At 43.0% G+C, this 21,081-nt stretch overlaps 1 protein-coding gene across 1 annotated transcript in view; it reads left to right on the top strand.

Annotated features, from left to right (window-relative positions):
- Window positions 1–21,051, top strand: part of TIPE3 (TNF alpha induced protein 8 like 3) — a 41,434-nt gene extending 20,383 nt beyond the window's left edge. Inside the window, exon 2 of the mRNA XM_031616584.2 lies at window positions 17,500–21,051. Within this exon, the coding sequence (XP_031472444.1) occupies window positions 17,500–18,062 (563 nt within the window). The 3' untranslated portion in view covers window positions 18,063–21,051. The remainder of the gene's footprint in view (window positions 1–17,499) is intronic.
- Window positions 21,052–21,081: the final 30 nt, after the last annotated feature.

Genomic DNA, 21,081 nt, shown 5'->3' with positions numbered 1-21,081 from the left:
TAGTAATTGTTGGAAGCCATCCCAACTCTTTGTATATTTAGAAGTGATATAATTCAACTCATAAATAATTTCTCAATAAGCAACAGTTCCCCCAAGTATGTGATTTCATCCTGCGGTGTTTGAGCAATAGGACTGCTCCCTTCATTTCAGCCATTTACACTTTATGATAACAAGATTTAACCACTGTTTATCTTAGAAGTAGGACATCCCAATAAATGCACGTGGTACCCTGTGAAATGGCAAAGGCCTTACATAGTAGATAATAAAACCTGAAGTAATTATTACTGTCCTGTGGAGTCACAGAGATGAAATTACAGAATCATTGAGGAAACCTACATAAGTGTTTGCAAGATTAGACCTGGTTAAAAGGCAAAGTCTCATTTCTCAAAAATAAGCAAAATCCAATGGTGCTATGCACACACATACATATTTGTGTATATATACACACATCTTTTGCGTGTGTCTAAGGGATGCTGAGTCTACAAAATGGACACCAATATCAGCTCTATTAGTCTGAAGAGGAGCAAAAAGCTGGATTTGCTATTGCACAGCACGAACTCAGTCTTTCAAGCAATATTCTGTGCAACAAAGCTAATGCAAACAATAGACGCAGGAAGTAAGAGCTGTCTGACAGCTTGAAATATTGACAAGAAATCCTGTGGAATTTTATCAGAAATAAATGCATTTCAAATAATATTTCAGCCCTTCAACATTTTCAATCAAAGTAGTTTAATAAGAAAGTTCCCAGCTTATATTAAAGCTTGGGATTTCTTATAATTCATGAATTTCCCTCTCCACAATTGAAGTGGATACAGCTATAACCAGTCTGAAGTCCCTTTCAGACCAGAGTAAATATTGTTTTTCAGTCAATCATCTATTAAAAAAAAAAGCAGTGATGAGGTCAGAGCTCCCTCTCTTGCTACAGAACCACACTGGTTTATCAGCATATGTGCAAGTACAGCAGTTTACACCAGAGGATTTGGCTTCATATTCTAGGAAGAGCAAACAAGAGTTTCAGAGGCTGAAACCTCGGGGCAGGAGAAGAAAAGGCTGCAATTACATTTTGGTTCAGCGTTTATGTTGTCCTACAGCTTTAGCACAACTTTCAGCAAGGCTCTGACTCATCCTTGGGCTATTATTCAATATGCCATTTTTGCATGAGCAGGGTTACCTTTGTACAGGCAAAAAAATTAGGATGCATCAGATAATATAGGGGAAAAAAATCAAGATTCTTTACTCTGTTTTTACACTAAATTCCATTCAGTTTACTCAGAAAGTGTCCAGCAACAAAGCTATTTACGCAGTAAGTTTAAGCAGGGCTTGGCTGTGAAATCCCTGGCTGCAAAAGCAGTGAGTTTTGATTAGTTTCAACTCACTTTTGGTTAAAAAAAGCAACAAATAGTGCTGAGCATCTACGAGGTGCCAGGGCTGGCAATCCAGCCTCCCCTGAGCCTTCCCAGGCACAGCGCTGCTCTGAGTGCTCTCTGGCACAGCACAGGGAAATTGCAGTGCCTTCTTTCTTTTTCTTCCCACTACAGCGGGCTTAGTGGGGACTGGCAGAGCAGAATAGGTTTGTTATTGTACAAGGATGAGGGTTGTATATTTTCAAGTGGACGTGGCGTTGCTGGTGTTAATAACCTCTTGCAGCTCTCAGGGCTTTGGGCTGTTCCACTCACCACTTAGCTGGTGCCATTCAGGGCTGTACATCTCAATTAGGAAAAGCAAGCCAAACAGCTTTACTCTGCAGAACTCATTCATTAGCTGCGTGCTGCTACCGAATGCTGCAGATTCTGCGAGGATTCAGAGAGGAGACTTTTTCCGCTGAATGCTATAAAGGCTCTGTGCAAATATATCTGTTACCATAAAATTGAGCTGAGCGTTTTCCCCTCCCCAAGTTAGCACCAAGTCTGAAGCACTCAGGCAACAGTGGCCATCTTAAGCTGTAAATCCATAAATACAGCAGAAGGCCAGAGCAAGAGGTAATAGACACTTTTGGAATTGTTAGAATTGCAAAACAGTTCTGAGAGAAAGCATTATACACTTCTGTACTTGACAAGGAACAAAAATGTGCTTGTAGAAGGGAAGCGATGACCCTTCCAAATTCAGCACTGTACTTTTGCTATCCCGAGGGTGGAGGCTGCAGCTGTAAACCTGCTCTTTCCCATGCTGCTATTAATGCAATACAGAACGTCTGTTAAACAACAAGCAAGCTGACGCACTGGATGTTGCTCAGTACTCTGTCTGGTCTTTCCTCACCCAAGCAGGGATGTGTTGTAGATTTCCCAGATCATATCTATTTGTGTAGATATTCAGATAAATAACTATGTGGTCCTACAAACAGTGGGGAAAATTTAATGTCACATTTAAATCCCAGCAAAATACTGCCTTTCATAGAAATATATCCTTATCATTAGGAACATGTAGATATTGTCAGAAGTCTAAACTGGTTTGGGCACTTTTTTAGTAAAGGAAAGCCCATTTTTCGTTCATAACAAAGAAAGAGAGGAGGAGATCACACACTTTAAGAACAGAATGTGATTGTAGTTGCCCATATTTAACTAAAACACATGAGCTAGCATATGGGGTAAGAATGACAGCCAATAAATGACACAGAACTAAGAGTTCCAGAGATCTTGTAAGTCAAGAGAGCTTGGCAGAATTAGATTACAGCACTTCAAAATGTTGTTGGTTTGGTTGGCTGGGTGGGTTTTTTCATTTTGTGCTTTGTTTGGTTGATTGTGGTTTTTAAAACATCATCCACTGCACACATTTCACCATTGCTATCCCTGAAGCTGTTCATCTGCTGCTTTCGTGACCCACAGGTCTCCTTTTGTCCTCCCACTTTTAAAACTAAAGCAAGGATAACAGTACTGAAAGTCACTCCTAGTGCAGCCATTGGCATAACACAATTCATTTGGAATACAGAAATATAAATCACTTATTATTTTATTACAACAAGGAGGAATGAGGCAAAAACAGACCTGGTAAGATTCAAGCTTGCTCTGTTTGTCAAGTTGTCATAGCAAAAAATAAACATAACTACAAGAAACCAGAACGTATTCTTCTGCACTTACTTGGAAGATCAGAACTTGAAGATGACAATGACAAGATTTTGGAATTCAGAACATTGATTCAGGCCACAGCCACCTTGCAAGGCATGGTTATCCTCCGTCTGCAGCAGGAAATTAGAATGATATCACCAAACACCCTGCACGGAGCCAATATAGTCTGAGAAACATGGTACTCTGCTTCTCAAAACGTATATGTGTATACAAATAAATAAATAGAACCACATAATTACTGCCCTGGGTACAAAGGACCTCTGTAAAGAGAGCAAGAGCAAACGTTTTCTTTAAACATTTTTCCTTCTGTACTTCAGCTGGGCAGGCATTAGGACACTTTTTCTTACCGTATCTTGGCCATCTAGTCACATTTCTGTAGTTATCTTTATAAGGGAAATGAAAGAGAGAACCACTTCAAGGCACACATCACTTCATTGTTACGTTTATCAATATACAGCTATTAGATAATGCTGCTTTTGTTTTTAAATATACGATCCTTGACAGGTAAACGTAGAAGAGGAAAGTAATGAAACAACACCAGAAGTCATACAGGCATATGCAAACTCTGCAATTAGGCTGTATGTTTTTCTAGTACTAAAACTTTAACGATTTTTGTTCTGTGTTTTATTCTGGGATGAAACAGACAGCTATAGAACTCTCAAGCACACTCTGTATGTCTGTAGCATACTCAGTGCTGCCCTGAATAACTTCTTGTGGAGAGTCACATCTATAGATTCACTCTAACCAGCACTGATATTCTCAGTTACCCAAAACTCACCGGCTACATTCTAAGACAGCAACTGCAGAGAGATTCGTATCCTACGTGCAATTCACAGGGGGGAAAAAAAGAAATCTTAGCTGACTCTGAGCACCAACACGGGGCCAAAACGTTGGCAATGACAGATGACATTTGTTAGGTTCTTCACCCACTGCCTCCATTTGTCAGAAATCACACATGCTCTCACACACCGCTCACATTTCTAGGCAGTGTCTCTCTATATAAAATCAGGTTGTGGCACTGAGTTTTATTTCTTTAATAAAAGCTTTCCACAAGTGATTTCCATGTACACTAAAACCAAATAAGTGTCATCTGATGCAACATTATACCAGCACCACTGGGCTGCGTTTAATGAGCTCACAAAGCAGGGAGCTGGGCTGAGAGGCTCACCAGGGTGCCCACTGCTGTAAGAAAATGCGATTTTATCATCTTTCTCATAGGAGGGCTGGCTATTAGGCATGCTGGAAGGGTAAAGCAGTCAGAAAGCTTTGCACTTGCTCTGTGAGAATGAGAATATTCAATATTTGAGAACAGGGCATTGAAAGCAGGTAGTGGTAAATCACTTTCAGGCTTTAAGTTTGAAGAAAGGGTAGACAGGCTCCCCAGATGATGAGGAGATGCTGGTAGCATCACTCCTCCATAGAACATGCAGATGCCTGGAGCTAGCACTCCAGCACTGGTCCAGCACTGCTGACAGCTGAGGATCTTTGCCCACCCCAAAGGCAGAGATCCTCGGCAGCACCATCAGGCTCAGAGGAAGAGAACAGATTGCTGCAGAAAAGAACCATTGAGTAGACTTGGAGGGGGTGGAGTAAAAATAAACCATGCCAGCAGCAAGTTTGGCAGCAAGTGTAGCTGACCTCCCTGTCGTGGAGCTGAGTTACATTCTGTGCAGTGCTTTGCCAAGAGAAGTTTCGAATCCATGGCAGTGCAGAGCTCAATAACAACATCAGCAGCTCAAATTAGCAATAATTAAAATGAAGCATGGAGAATAAACAGAAAGGTTCCTATTCCAGATCTGAAAAAGGACAGTTAATTTCATAATGTTGAATATATGATGTGTGATGTCTGCATGAGCAAGGCTGCAAACTTTCTGTCTTTTGGTCTAAGTCATCCCAGGAAGTTTCGTTTAATGATGACTGTTAACTAAGGCAAATGATTTAGTTCTATTTCAGAATATCACAGAGCTGGACTACTAGATGATAAGAATTTAAATGTTATTGCCAATATTTCATTCCCTGTGAGCACTATAACAATATTTGTATTTGAAGCACAAACACTGGCTTATTGTGTTTATTAGGCTTTGTGGTGCAAACCTCTAGCAAATACTTGAGATCATTCTGGTATAAAAGTTACTGCTAAAGAATGACAAGCATATGGTCATTCCTTCATGCTCCTGTCACCATTGAAAAGAATACAAATACATGGTTTGATTGAGGGCTCCTTGTGGCAGTCACTGCCTTCTGCTCCTTGTTTATATCATTAGATTTGAATGGCCCTGGATCATTGCATGGCAAGTGCAAGAATACGGATAGATGCTGTTTCAGGAAAATCTGAAACATATAAGTATCTTTCTTTCTCTAGACAAGCATATCTTGCAGACTGCCAGGCCCTCCTCTTCGAATTGCCTCCAAAGGAAAAGCAGTGAGTCTTGGGCTCTGTACTTTAGCATGCATCAGAGACACTAAAAATTCATGCCTGAGATTAGAAACAGCAAAATAGAGCAAATAGCTCTAGAGGCAGCAGTTGTTTTGGTAGAATTAATTATTTCAGTAAGCACAAATACTTTTAGGAGAGCTGTGGAATTGTCTGTTATTCAATTGCCATTGCTTAACAGATACAGAGGCAGCAGCTCTGCTGGCATCTGAAACAGCGAGATGAGAACAGCACGGGGGCTGTGCACGTTTTGATCTTATTATTAAGCTGGGCCTGATTCAGGCTGTGTGGAGTCTCTCTGGAGACTGTTATGACTGCTGTACTCAGAGGTAACATTTCTGCATTATACCAACATTCAGCTGGATGCTTGCAGTACATGCGTAGGTATCAGCAGGAATAAGCTATGGACACGTGTACTCAGATTTCACAGACCCGAAGCCTCACGAGGATGGCACATTCTGCATATCTGTGTTTATCACCGAAGCTTATCCGAGGATTTTCTTCGGGTTGCATGTAGTCAGGGGATTTTTCCATTTTTCCCTCTGCAATTTCAGTTCTGAATCCAAATCGCTGTGTTTTCTTATGAAGATACATAGAAGGAAAGCATCACTGTTACTCACATCCCTTGCCAGAATAATAAAACAGACCTCCTGAGAGCCATCTTGACCACTGCAAGATTTTTTCCAACCTCTTTTCCATTTCTACTTTCCTGAAATAAAAGGTTGCACTTGGAGTGAACTTCTCCACTGCAGGCAGTCATTGCTACTGCTATTAAACTTGTATGAGAGACCCCTTCACGACAGAGGAAGTGTCCCCTTTATCAGGATGTTCCTCTTGTTATGATAAGTTCCATGATACATAGAGACAATGAATGAGATAAAAGCATGAAACCAGATGATGGCCTTTAGCATTATCACCTAAAGGAGCTCTGGCTGTAAGACACCCTTCGTGCTTCTTGAGCGACTTACATCACTGCGAAAGCATTACTGTCCTGCTTATCCTTTCAGTTTAAGGCTAGAACAAGAAAAACATCATTCTTAATCTAGGCTCTCCTCCCTTTCTTTCCAGTACATCTTCAGGACTTTTCTCTCAGTACAGGATAGCAGGACACCAACTTTTGGCAGATAATTCATGCAGACCGAGGAGGAAGAGAATCAAAATAAAAATCCACCTGGTTAGGCTCTGTATACTTCCACAGAAAATTATCTTCTTTTGCTCTCCTTGTTGTGAGATTTGGCTTGTATTTTCATTAATTTTCACTAGGGCACACCGATGTCTTTGTGGTTTAACAATTCATTCTCTATGTTAAAGAAAAGGCTGGATAAACACTGGTCACTTGTTATGATAGGATTTCAGGGAACTCAGCAGGTGGCCCTGTTCACGTGGATGGATGCCTAACAGTACACGTCTTTTTTCCGTCTCCCGTTCCATTTTAGTGCTGTGCACATCCTGCCTGGGTGCTTGGCCTCATGCCACAGGTGAGCAGTGCAGAGCAGATCGCCCAGAGGACACACTGAAGTCCAGATCAGGCTTCATCTTAAAGGAGAGAAGTCACAGATCACATCTGAGGCATGCAGCAACAGGCACTTCTTCCCACCAGTAAACCCCCGATCAGATGCACGAAGACTTGTAAGAAATGGGGAGCGTGATGAATCCCAGCTGCGCAGCACTGACCAGCATTCATTTTTTCCTCCAGGCAGGAGTTTTCCATCCAGAATCTGGGTTGGCCATCTCCCCAGGAGCTGGTCTCCTCCAGAGACATCTTAAAAAGAAATAAAGGCTTTCGCACAGCCTAACGTTCTGCAACTGTAAAATCTTCTTTATTTTTTTCTTATTTAATACAACCAGGCAAACAGTAGAGCATTGTTTTAAACCCCGAGTAGATGGAGAATTTCTAGTTTCATTGCTCTCCTTTGGGAAAAAGCTTCTTTCCTTTTTTAAGTATTCAGATCTTCTGCCTTTTCAGTTTCAACTTTACTGTTAAATACTTCTCTAGCACTTTCAGCCTGAGAACAAGCCATTGCTTTATCCCTGGATTGACAGCACTGACGTATTCAGTTTGGATTTTGCTTGTAAAGGTATACATAGAGGCAGTGTGTGCGTGGGCAGCTGCTTCGGTATAACGGCCTTCATCTGCTCTCAGCTGAAGGAAGAAAACTGAGCTAAAAGGAATTCAGCCATGGGCTCCTCGGCCGGGATAAGCAGAGGACTTCTCTTTTTTTTAACTGAAATCCCATTGGTTCATTTATCACTGTTCCACTGAACTAACTGATTAAAGATGGACCCTGTGCCACCAGCACTGAGATCATAATTAAACAGCAAATAGGTTTGGTTTCTGCACAGGGGACTGTTGGTACAAATCTCTCGAGGAATCCTTAAACTTTCAGTGGAAAGGAGGAAAAAAAGTACTTAAAATGAGTTACAATAAAGCAAACCAGGCCCCATTCAGACACTGATAATATCAGCAGTTCTTACTTGGAATGGAAGGACGCCCTCAGGCCTCGAGGACTTGCAAAGGCAACATTCCCATCTGGTATTGTGCCTTTGTTATAAAGCTTTACAAAACATCAGCTCACTGGAGCTGAGCGAAATAAAACTTTCTGCTTCAAATGGCAGTGAAGTTCTCATGCTGTTTACTAGGGCAGACAGAGCAGGGGCTGATGTCCTGTCACCTATTATGGTAAAGGTTGGAGGAGCTGAGCAAAGCACCCCGTCCTGCAGGCGGTGTGGGAGCGAGCTGTGAGTGCTATGTCCAGGGAAATGGCAGAGAGCAAAGGGGTCCTGCAGTGGGAATGGGCAAACTAACCTATGCCCTCCAGTACTCCCACACTAGGAATAAAAGTTTTGGATTGTGCTTAGGTGCTTTAACAAACCTGGGCCTTATGTTCCTATTGGAAAGCTTTAGTAAATACATAGGCATAAGCAGCACCTGCACACCTTATATGCACAGCCCTGAAGCATACAAAGTATTATCACTAAGCATTGCTGGAGATGAAGGTTTAAAAGAATATTTCTGACACAACTGACCTGCACACCTGCAGAGTCTCCTGTACGAGAAGTGCATTTTCTAAATGAAAAGCCATGGGATGAACTGCAGATCTGAGCAGTGTGGTGGAGGACGGAGCTGCTGCTTCAGTCCTGTAGGGCCGCCGCTGTGCCCTCCCCAGGGAGCCCAGCTGGTCAGCAGCAGCCCCTCACCTCCTGCACTCACAGCTCATTGTTCTTGGATCTTTGTTCACCTTGACCTTGTTTAGCAAAAATGCTTTCCCTCCCCCACACTTTCCTTCAGCCTTGTACTACTCTGCAGTATAATGCCATCTTTAGTTTCATGGCATCCTTGGACCAGCTGTCCCAATTCCTTGCTTTCTCATGGAATTTTGTACATCCCCAGAGCATGGATGTGGTTATTTTTCATGCCAATCTCAATATATCACAGTCAGAAATAGAAGTACTCTATGTAAAAGGCAAAGGGGAGCATCTCTGGAGAAGGAGCAGTTACTGCAACAAGAAAAAAAACTTCAGGCTCTGAAATAAACATGCAGAATTTTCTTCCTGAGCACATAAGAAAGAGGGGAAAAGAGAAATCAGTGAAGCAGTACCAGAAGTGAAGCACACATGTACTGTATGGAGGCCTTGTTTAATACTTAGTGATGATACTGCCAAGCCTTGCTCTACTACAACATATTACCATACTCCTACTGAGAATTGCTGGCTTCTGTGCGACTGCTGGGGAAGGACTACGGAGCATCTGAGCCATGGATGCACAGCAAGACTTATGCCTCTCATTAGCCAGGAGTTATAAATACAGTAATTACTAAGCACAGATCTCACAAAAGCCCAAATACCTCCATAGTCCTCATCTTCCCATTCACTACCAGCAGGGTGTGCAAAGGGATACGCAGGAAAGAATCTAAACAATTCCTGAAATGGGAGTGAGGTCCCCTAAGACCTGCTGAAAGCACTCAGACATCAGAGCAGGGTACAGCTGTTCCCTGGCTCCAAACCCACACCAGGAGAATGGGCACAGATGGGACCAGCGGATCCATTCCTGGGCATTTGCAAGCAGCTGCTCAAAGCACAGACCTGTGGGGCATGAAGCACCTGCCACCATCCTGGCTCTGCTGTTTCTTTTAATTTTGGGGTTTGGTTTTTTCCTCCCTGTGAAAGCACAGATAATTTGTGTGGAAGGGGCAGCAGGAATCATGGTGTGCACTGAACAGAAAGCTGCAATGGCTCTCAGTGAGGTGGTTCTGCCTGCTGCATGTCAGGGTGCCTGGCTTTATTCCCCGTGGAATACAGGCAGTGCTCACAATTACAGCTTTCCTCCCGTTTTTGCACAAAACAGAGTCTACCAGCTTGGAAACTGATCATGAGGTAGAACCAACAGCAAGTTCTGCAGGTCATCTGCACGACATTGCTCCAGTAATTGTGTCTGTAAAAACTGGAGAGCTACCAGACCTTGCAAGGTTTGTCAGGGCTTGTGAAATTCTGTGACAAATACCTTGGCAAGAAAATCTTAATCATGACACGTGTAGAAGAATGTGAGAGTTCTATCCTTATGAAGGAGACATTTTTCCCCTTCACAAGAAAATCGACTTACTGTTCATTACGTGCCTATATTCTGTCTATGCAAAAAGCAGTTACTTAGCCGTATCAAAGAACTTATCACTGTCCTGTTGGGAAAATCACACAGCTTAACATGCAGACAAGAATGATTTTCTATAGAGATAATGATTTGTATAACTGGACGCAGTCACCAAAATGCCTTGCTGGTAAAAACACGGCATCTTAAGGAAGAAGGTGTAAGAAGTGTGATGAATGTGGAGAAGACAAAGGAAGTCAAGCACAAAATATTTCAGAGATTGAAATTAAACTCTGAGTTAATGCCCAGGATTTGCTGTAAGGCATACTGAAAAATCACTAACAGTTTGAAGGCAAAAGAGTTCATAACCAATTCAAGATATCCCCAGCTGCCTGCACGGCGCTCCCCGCTGGTTTCCAGAACTGCCCATATACACCACAGTTCCTGCTGTGCTATGCATATATCAGCACGCCTCTCTTATCTAGGTGGTTTTCTTGATCAAACAATTTAAAGAGAAACACAGCCATTAGAATCATAAACTACTTCCATCTCAAAATGCAGGGAAAGGATCAATAGCAGTTGCCAACTGCCACATTCCCCACAGCATTACACAGCTAGACTTGAGCTGCTTGTGTGCAGGGCTGTAGTTTCACATTAAAGAGAGCCTCCCCCTGCAGTCTCATTGCCTGAAGCTCGGCCCCAGCAACAAATGTACGGTCTATTATGGCTCCTGCTACTGCAAATACCTCCCCTGGCTCAGCTTGCTGTCACTGTGTGAGCATTTTGTCTCACAGCATCAACCAGAGTTACAGGGGCATTTTCTTGGGTAATGATGTTCACTACTTTTGATGTATTTTGCACTTGCTATCAAACAGCAGTGACACCGAAAGACTTTAAATCTGTTTGTAAAATAGAATGATTGATGTATCAAAACCTTTTTCAGTTGTATAGCAAAGCTTAAAAACCAATACTTTATTATCGCTGCTGGCAGACAGACTTACTCATCACTACAAGACCTGAGCATTTCCAGATAAGAGAGGAGCTGTGTTTGCTGCCTGTTTGTGTAGCAGGGGAGCTGCATGAGCACTCTGCCTTGCTTACACCAACTGCCAGAAGCCTGCCAGGTGTTTGCTACTTTGGCACAGCTGCGTACATGTTACAAAACAGGAGGTGCAAAATTTAAACTAAACATTGAAAGCCAGTCTACAAGGATACTGGTGTGGCAGCTAGATGTTAGCAGCCCGTCCTAGACCTTGCTTCTGATGCAGGTTACCAGACTAACAAAATTCAGGTGGCTGCTTTCAGAGCTGTGACCTGGTCACCTACACACACATGGACTCCCTTTGCCAGCTGTTTTTAGACACAGGACATGTTTCAGTTCACACCCTATGAGGGCAGCAGGAAGAGTGCTTGGCAGTGCTGTCAGAGCTGATCATAGATTCTATGATAGACTGGTTTGGATTGGAAGGGACCCCAAGGATCATGGAGTTCCAACTCCCTTACCAACATGCAGGGCCACCAACCTCCAGATCCAGTTCTAGACCAGGTGTCCCAGGGTCCCATCCTGCCTGGTCTTGAATACCCTCCAGGGACAGAGCATCCACCTCTCTGGGAAGCTGTTCCAGCACCTCACTGCTCTCTGTGAAGAACCTCCCCTGACATCCAATCTAAACCTTCTCTCCCTGAGCTTAAAACCATTCCCCCTTGTCCTATCACTGCCTATCCTTCTAAAAAGTTGAAGGAAGCAGCAGCTGAGCTTCTCCTCCCCAGCTGCAGCTGGGAGCAGGGCTGGGGCACTGCAGCAGCTCTAACCCACTGAAGGAGCTCCTCAGCTCCTATGCCAGGTGCTGAAGGCACTGTGGCAACCTTGGGTTAATGAAGTATTTTCAAAATATAAGCCTGCTGCTGAAATAAGATCATCTTTGGGCATCTCCAATCCCTAGGCTCCCAGAAAGTGTTTCTTTGCAGTGATTGCTGTTTGTATGAGGTACCAAGATGAAAAAGTGGGATTGTTTTTGTTTTTTTCCCCCCTCCATTCAGTCATGTTCCCTCTGGCTGGAGCTGTTGCTGCCATTTTCAGCCTGACTTCTGAAGTTTGGCTACCAGCACTTCCCCCTGGCGTTGTGCAATTACCAGTCCCCCACCTCCAGTTCCCCCTGCAGAAACCAGCAGCCCTCTTATGTACGTAGTAACCATTTAGAAGCGTTAAAAGTTTGAGCGCTGGGCCCCCTGTGCTTACACATGTTTAAATTGGCCCTCCCTGAATGCTGATATATTCCATCTGCTCTATTGGATTTCTTGGCTTAAAGTTACTGGAAACACTGAATGTTTCTCCTGCAGTGATCCTGTGGCTGTCCAAGAGCAGTGTGTGTGCTTACAGCAGCTCGCTGGGCACTCAGTACCAAAGTACTGTGGGAGAACTTCTTTTCCTGCATTTTTTTTCTGCCTGGTCTAAGAGCTATTTTGAAATCCTGAGTTCTGCCTTCACTTTTGCTCATCTGTTTCATAGCGTGAATGATACTCAAAGGATAAGTACAATACATGCATTTGCCTCTAGCTACCATTTTATATCACTAAACTTTTTATATGATGGCTACAAATTAAACAATAGAGAGTTTTTTTGCTGCTTGTTTCTACACGTTCTCCTTTCTAAATCCACACTAGCATTTTCTTGTCCATAGAAGCTTAATGAAACATCCTACTCTTATTTTTAAGGTTACTTACGCTTTATAAGCTATTTATCTCAAGATAAAGAGACGTTACAGTTAACCAGGTTGTACCAAAACAAGCTGTCGGCCCAAGCTGTCGACAGCAGCAGCAAGTTTGAGCAGCCATAGAGATACCTGCTGCTTATTTAACTCCTGGTAGGAGCATTATGGAGTCATCCAGGCTGCAAAAGTCCAACCATCATCCTGACCTAATGAATCACTAAGCCACATCCCATCGTGCCACAACTTATGATACATTCCATGCAATGGCACATCTTTTGGTACTGTTGCCCCATTTGTTCATACCCAAACTCTACAGCTTCTGGGGCAGGTGCACACATACAACATGAAGACATATAGATTGCACGTGAAGCATTAAAGTCATGAAAACAGTAAATTCCTTTTGTGCACAGCTGTGCCCAACCCCAGAGCACTTCCCACAGTGCAGCTCTCTCAGACAGTGGCAGATGAGAGGACATGCCCGTCCCTTGGCTCTGTCCCCCTCCTCCAGAGCAGAGCACTGCCAGCAGCTGGATGGGTGCCCACATTTCCGGCAGCTTTGCTGACTCCTTAAAGGCTGCCTCTTGCTGCAGAAGCTGCACTGCATTTAAAAAAAAAAAAAGAGGATGCAGGAGTATTAAAAATAATTTAGCTTCCTCATCATCTTCAGTCTCCTGCATACTTCCCTCTTTTTCACTTCAAGATGCAGCCCTTCAGTAACTGCAAGGACCTGTCTTGACTCACATCACCTCCCAGCTCTGCAGCCCTCAGTACCTTCAGCAGCCCTGCTCACCTCCATGGGGCTGGTGTGGGCTCAGCAGCACAGAGCAGCACACTCCTAGCAGCCAGAATTAAAGCTCAGATTCAGGTACTCTCAGTTTCAAAGAGAGGTAACACACAGCTGCAGGTGTCGTCAGGTGAGGCAGAGGAGGCATTCAGCTAATTGATGGATTAGCACAAAAGCTGTAACAGGCACTATAGTAACAGCTCCCAGCATCGGATACACAATCTCATCTTCACAGGTGGGGCAAAACCAGATTGATTGCTTCATATCTCTTCTCTTCAAGCAAGCTAATATAATTTTTTAAATGGCAGTTGGCAAACTCCATAGGAATTCTGCAGACCAGCTCCTACTCCGTACATTTTTACCTGCAAATGAACACTCCCTCCAGAGTTGAAGGAAATGTCACTTTAGCCTTTTGCCAGGGGTGAAAATATCTTGGCTGCAAAACTTTATTAAGGCTTTGGCTAAGAAGTGGCTAATTGGGTTCATCTGCTCAGGGTGGTTGTTTCCATGTCCTTATTTCCAGAAAGTCAGTTATGCTCTCTCCCATGCATAGTGGGGGCATGTACTACGTCTGTTGTCACTTATGTAATGATTGAATGGATATTTACACAGAAATGCAGTCACTGAGCATTTAATTCTAGCCATTTTGTACTTGGTACAGCCATCTGGAATCATATTATTTTGAGAATATTACAGATGCTCTTGCCTTTTAATCTCAGAAACTCCTAAAATTCTTACAAAAATCTTATCTCCCCTCTCTAGAGCTGCGGAACTCTTTTCACACTTCTGTCATGAGGCAGCCCTGTTATCCAGCATCCCTGTCATTAGGGTTAGCACATGCGAGGCGGCCCTGTGAGGAGCAGATGGTGGCGTGGCGAGCTGTGCTCAGCGCTGCTCTGCAGGGCTGGATGCAGGCAGCCCCCAGACTGGCACTGGTCAGGCTGTGGTGACCCCGCCATGAAAATACAGGTCTGTGGAGCTGTGCAGAACGGTGCTGAGGGGTCAATCCCTTTGCATGGCCTTTTGGAAGAGCTTTCATCATACACGACTCATTAGGTGATTTAAAGAGAGGCAGAACCAGTCCTTACTTTACTGTAAACTAAAACATCTGAATTTCTATAATGGAGACTAACCATTACTTAGCAAAGCACTGTGCTGGGAGGTTGGGTTTTCTTTTTTAGGTTTGGTGTAACATTCCTGAATGCTAATTGCATCTATAACGCTGTTTCTGATTTGTTTTGCTGTGCGAAAGAAAGCAGAAAATAGAAGCGCTGGCTGTAGGAGGCGAAGATGTTTAAGGAGAAATGTATTGCAGGAAGACTTCTACTGTAAACCTGCAGTCCTCAGAAGAGCCAGAATTTCACGTGGCAAACCTCTTGTTGTCCAAAGAGCAGCGTCCAAATGCTCCACGGGCCATGTCACTGCCCAGACAGCAGAGCTCAGCGCTGCCCTCTGCTCCCTGTGAGGAGCTACAGCTGCCACAGGCCTCCCCTCAGCTCCTCTGCTCTGAGCAAACCCAGGGACTCAGCCCCTGCTCCCACAGCACGCCTTCAGACCTTCAGTGATCTCATAGCTCTCCTTTGGCCACTCTCAAACAGCTTTATGTCCTTGTCAGCACAGGGACAGATGACTGGACTGGCAGCCGGTAGAGGTAACGCAGCAGTGGGACTGTCATAATGCAACTAAATTAATATTCCAGAAGTCTCCTGCAATTATTTGCAAGTTCTGATCAAAACCGATACTGAGCAACTGCATCCACTTAATTAATAGCAAACGCTTATTACAGAAACAGACACTAATATTAATCTTCCATTTTCCTTTGTCAAATGCACATAATTATTCATCACAGATACTATTTATATTCCAACACATTGCAAAGTGAAAGAATGCTCTCATCCTGGCTTTATTATTTCTAGATTAAATCACCGTTTTTCTATTTCTTCCAGTCAGCAGAGCGGGCCCACAATTTGCTCTCTCAATGACAGGCAATTCTTTTAAGCGCATTGAATTATGTTTTCCAGGTGGTGGCTCAGCTGAAATTAAATGGCATTCTTTTGTACAGCTCACTAGTACAGCTATAGTGCGCAAGGAACAATGACAACTTCAATGTGATGTTCTAGTGAACGTGGAAAACAATTTAAACAGAAGGATAAGAGGCCAGGACAAGGGGAATGGTTTCAAACTAAAAGAGTGAGACTTACATTGGTTATAAGGAAGAAATCTTCTACAATAAGAGTGGTGAGGAGGTGGCACAGGTTGCCCAGAGAGGTGGTGGGTGCCCCGGCCTTGGAGACACCCCACGTCAGGCTGGAGGAGCTTTAGCAGCTGTGGGTGTCCCTGTTCATTGCAGGGAAGTTGAGCTAGATGGTCTTTAAGGGCCGCTTCCAACGCAGACAGTTCTATGACTCAAAGCCTATTTAAATTCACATATCTACTGCTGCTTCATGCAACAAAATAGGAAGCACCAAGAGGCTGTGGTAAACCACAACAGTTGCGAGGGCCATGTAGAACACCAGTGCATAGACAGAAGTCTGCACCCCCAGCCACTGACAGGTCCCTGCTGCACAACTGAGTTACAGCACGGCTGTTGCAGGCACTGTTTATGTGCTAATGGCTGGAAAAGGCCTGACGAGCTCAGCCAAAAACCCACTCAGGCTCCAAAATCAAATCAGCACTGGAACCTTTTTTTTTTTTCTCCTTTAAATCTCTTAGCATTTATGTTCCCCAGCAGCTGGCAAAGGGCCCAAGTGCTCTGATCCTTGCCTCAGACCAAGGTCCCCAAGCTACACACATGCTCATCAATGACAAAGTGCCCTTGGAGCCAATGGGGATCCCACTACATAGTTCTAAGCAGGAGCCCATTTCAGATGAAATTTTTCCATTTCCTTTATTTTGTCCACACAGAGTCCATTAAAAACAAACAACTTTAAGGTAAAAAGCAGAGGAAGGTCAAATTAATCACTACCAGTAGTTATCATAGAATGGCTTGGGTTAGAAGGGACCTCAAATATCATCTAGTTCCAGCCCCCTGCTATGGGGAGGTAGTTCAGGTTGCCCATAGCCTCGCCCAGCCCAGCCTTGAACAACTGCAGGGATGGAGCATCCACAGCCTCACCATTGTCTCTGTGAAAAACTTCCCCGAAATCTATTCTAAATCCCCTCTCCTTTAGTTTAAAGCCACTGTCTACCCATGCTAAAAGTTGATTTCCCTCCTGTTTATGAGCTCCCTTTAAATACTGAAAGGCCATTCTCAGGTCTCCCCAGAGCCTTTTCTTCTCCAGACCGAATAAGCCCAGCTCCCTCAGCCTGTCTTTGTAGGAGAGGTGCTCCAGCCCTCTGGTCAACCTCGTGGTCCTTCCCTCCCCTTCCCTGGATAAAGTCCAACAGCAGTAGCCACATGCTCCAAATGAACTCCACGCTCAGATACTGTCCTGAGTGAAATCACATCCTTGAGTTCTGCAAGTCGATAGCAAATCAGAAAGGCACAGCTACTGGAGCAAAACAAATGCACTTATGACTGCTGTAGTAGCCCTCACTGGCAGTGCTTAGTCTGACCGTGGAGCAACAGTGCCTCCCAATGGCAAGAGGTATAATTCCTTCAAGTTTGAGTAAATATTTGGGAATATTTTGTTTTTCTTATTTACATATAGACACAACATCAAGAGATCTCTCTACCAAGAAAGCTTTAACACAGAACTACTGACCAGAAAAAGCTTTGCTAGTGAACCAGTGGCTAGCAATGACCTGGCCTAGGTATCCCCCACCAGGAATTCAGTCCTCCATTTGTAAGAAAAAACCTCAGTGACAGCAAGACCTGAAACGTGGTTAACACTTAAACGCATGGGTACTACTTTTCTTACCTGATGGTAAAAACGATTCACCAAGTAAAATTAACACTTTTCCTCTTTTCTGCTATCCTGAAACAGGTCCCGATTGTTTCAGTTCCAAGAACCTTGCACTGCAAGCCCAGAAAAAGATCCTGAGTAAAATGGCAACCAAAACCATGGCTAACATGCTCATCGATGATACAAGCAGTGAAATCTTTGATGAGCTGTACAAGGTAACAAAGGAACACACCAGAAACAAAAAGGAAGCCCATAAAATTATGAAAGACTTGATTAAAGTGGCAATAAAAATTGGGATCCTCTATCGAAATAATCAGTTCAACCACGAAGAGATGGAAATCGTAGACAAGTTCAGGAAGAAGCTGAACCAAACTGCCATGACAATTGTCAGTTTCTACGAGGTAGAATACACTTTTGACAGAAATGTTCTTGCAGAACTTCTGAATGAGTGTAAAGACCTTGTGCATGAACTAGTAGATCGGCACCTGACACCGAAATCCCATGGGCGCATCAACCACGTCTTCAATCACTTTGCAGATGTGGAATTTCTAACTGCCCTGTACAGTCTTGATGGGGATTGTCGGCCATACCTCAAAAAGATCTGTGATGGCATCAACAAACTACTTGACGAGAAGATCCTTTGAAACTGTGCTCAGAAGCAAGAAACCAGCCAAAAAACTTGACTAGAACTGGCCACCCTTCATGAGCCATGAGAGCATCCTTCCTGCTCTTCTTACTGCAGTCTCCAGCAGGAGCCAGAAAGTGCTCACTTGGCACACGATGAAGGGAAAAACCTAAGCCAGAAAGCTACCAGTTTTAATGTTTTGTTCACAGATAACTGAGTCTTTTCCAAGGCGTGGCATGACAAAAAACTGCTGATATATATTGTTCAGAAATAGATTGCTGTACATCATGATCTTACTAGCTTTGTGGTGAAGGCTGAACACGTGAAAAGAAAGTAAGCTCAAACGCATGGCTGTGTTAAAATAGGTGATGGCAAAAGAGCAATGCATAGAATTTACCCAGGCTGCCCTTGGTGTGTACGTTTTTACTTTTCCAACAGCAAGTGAAAAGGCTTAGACAGAAGGTAAGGCTGTGATGCATTAATGTCTTTCCTTTTAAAATGATCAGGAATCAGTGTAAGAATGCATCTCTGAATTCACACGGTATGTAAGTCTATTTAGGGATAATAAATAATACAGACAATTAAACCAGAATAAAATTTGAAGAGCTGCTCTATGAAACAATATTTCCATTAGAAATTTTTGGCTTGTACTCACTCAAGAAGTTTCATTTGAATTTTGAAGAACAGCTCAGCGATTGAAGCTCAAAGGCAATCAAGAAAAAACATGAAGTAGTTCCTTAGTTCTCCCAGTCTCAGGTGCTGTGTATTTGATAACATTGGATGAGTTTAGGCTGGAGATTATGCTGCTCTTTGCACTCATACTGTTCTGTCTGTCAGAGCAAAATATTCTGTGTGAACATTTTGCAATTTTGAAGAGGAACATAAGTAACCACTTGCTGTACAAAGCAACATTAACATCTCATATCCTCAACAGATAACATTCAGCCTCGGTAAAGCTCTCATTTTAATGTGTCCGTAGTATTAATTTGTGCCAACAGTGACAAAAAAGAACCCCATCTGCTTTGCTCACAGTGCCATCTGAGCGCAATATATCCACAGCCCTTTGAAGAGAACACTACCAACTCTGGTGAGCTTCGTAAACAACCCACTGGTTCAGAGTGTTCTGCTTTTTTTGTTTATAAGCAAAACACACTGATGTCCTGAAACAAAAAATGTTTTGCAAAGAAATACTAGTTTCTGTCAAGTTTTACTATCATTAAGGAAGAGAACCAGAGCAGATAAGCCAGCTTGCTGCTTGCAGAATCATACAGCTGGGTTGATGCTGGCTGACCCTACATAAAGGAAGCATGTGCAGAAATCTCTCCTTGCCTCCTGCTTCTTATCTCTCAGACTCACCTCAGTCTGCCAAGACATTCAGTGTCACAGGGTTCTCCTTTCTCATGACACAGCAGACAATCCCATATATTTGAAAGCCATCCCTCTCTAAGGAGAACTTCCAAGCACTGTCACCTATTACTTCAAGACAACAACAAAATTGTTTTCCCATTTAAAATCTTAAATACAGAGGTAAATTCTGTTCTTATTCTTCTGCCTTCTCTCACCCTGAGAATAACTACTGTACTTCCCTACATACAGCTGAGAATACACATACCTAGACTATGTATTCTCTGCAGTTGTGCTAGAAGCATCCATTCCCAAAAGAATGCATTTTGAAGCAAGTGTAAGTGGCAGCACAAAACATTATTAGAGCAGTTTGATAACGATGTAATTCTCCATCATGTTTTCTTCAACCATAAGGAGTATATTCAGTAGCAGTGAATACAGACCATTCCTTTACAGCTCAGCATGGTAATGAGATAAGAACTTTTGGGACTGGAAGTCTACTAAGATTTGCCTTACAAGCTTGCAAGTTTCAACATTTGCAGAGCCATATTTACACACACCATTAGCTGCTTTCTTTCTCAGAGCACATACCTGTCAACCAATGCTTTTGAACCATAGTTATTATATCCAGCACACCTGTTCCAGTGCACAGGTCACATCTGTGTGTTTGTTTCTCCTGTAGCAAATATGTAAGTTCGGTTGGTTGTTTGGATTTTTTTTTTTTTAAGCCAGAGCAAAAGATTATTCAACACCGAAGATGTCCAAAACAAAAGGGATATCCTGTATACGTGACTTCATTTTTGTGTGTTGCAAGTGCCAATATTCCAGATTCTGATATTTTAGACGAGCCAGCTGAACACCTGTCATCTTATTTATAAATCAGAGTAGCCTTAAGGAAAGAAGATGTTTTTGAGTATTTATCATACTTGCATATCCAGTATATTCATTGTTTACTTTTGTACTAGTAGCTTGGTATGTAACAACATTGCTAAATACTGGCAATGGTCATCTTAAGTATATGATGTATTATCATATTCGTGGATTAAAAATGTGTGATTACTGCCCTTTTTCTTTCATTTGATTTCTTTGTTCTACTACCCAAAGTAAATTGAAATTAAACAGTAAGAGGAAGGAATTGGTTTAATCTTGTCATCTTCGATGTTTGCAACTCTTTGAAGACCATATTTTATGAATGTAGGAGGAAGGTACACGGACTTTGGTGTTTAAAAGAAAACTGGAAAGTAACAACAAAGGAAATCCCTGTTTTTCATACTTTTACATCGTTAGCACTTGAGCTAACAATGACACTGCTCCATCCACTCTGCAGTATGGTTCAGGGGCTTTCAGCCTAAGAATCTCCCTGCAAACCACATGGAGGTCCTGCCTTCAGGGCCCAGCCTCTCTTTAGGCAGAGCCCGAATGGTGCCAATAAGATACCTCCGTGCAAGGGCCAGAGCAGCTGTAACATGCCTAAGACCTAGCTCTTCAGCAAGTATGTCTTGCAACTATTTCATTATTTGATTTAGTTCCTATTTAGCTACGTGTGATTTAAGTCAGAAGACATTCCTGGTACAATTCAAATCCCAACCCTGATGTAGATGCAAGAACTTACCTGAATTCTTTAACAACAGCAAGCATGTATTCTTCTTTCCTTATTACCCCCCCCAAAAAAATACATTGTCAGCAGTTCAGGA

The sequence above is a fragment of the Phasianus colchicus genome, chromosome 12 (genome assembly GCF_987193195.1).
Source record: "Phasianus colchicus chromosome 12, bPhaCol1.hap1.1, whole genome shotgun sequence".
Taxonomy (NCBI): Eukaryota; Metazoa; Chordata; class Aves; order Galliformes; family Phasianidae; genus Phasianus; species Phasianus colchicus.
This window is presented reverse-complemented; position numbering and strand designations above follow the sequence as displayed.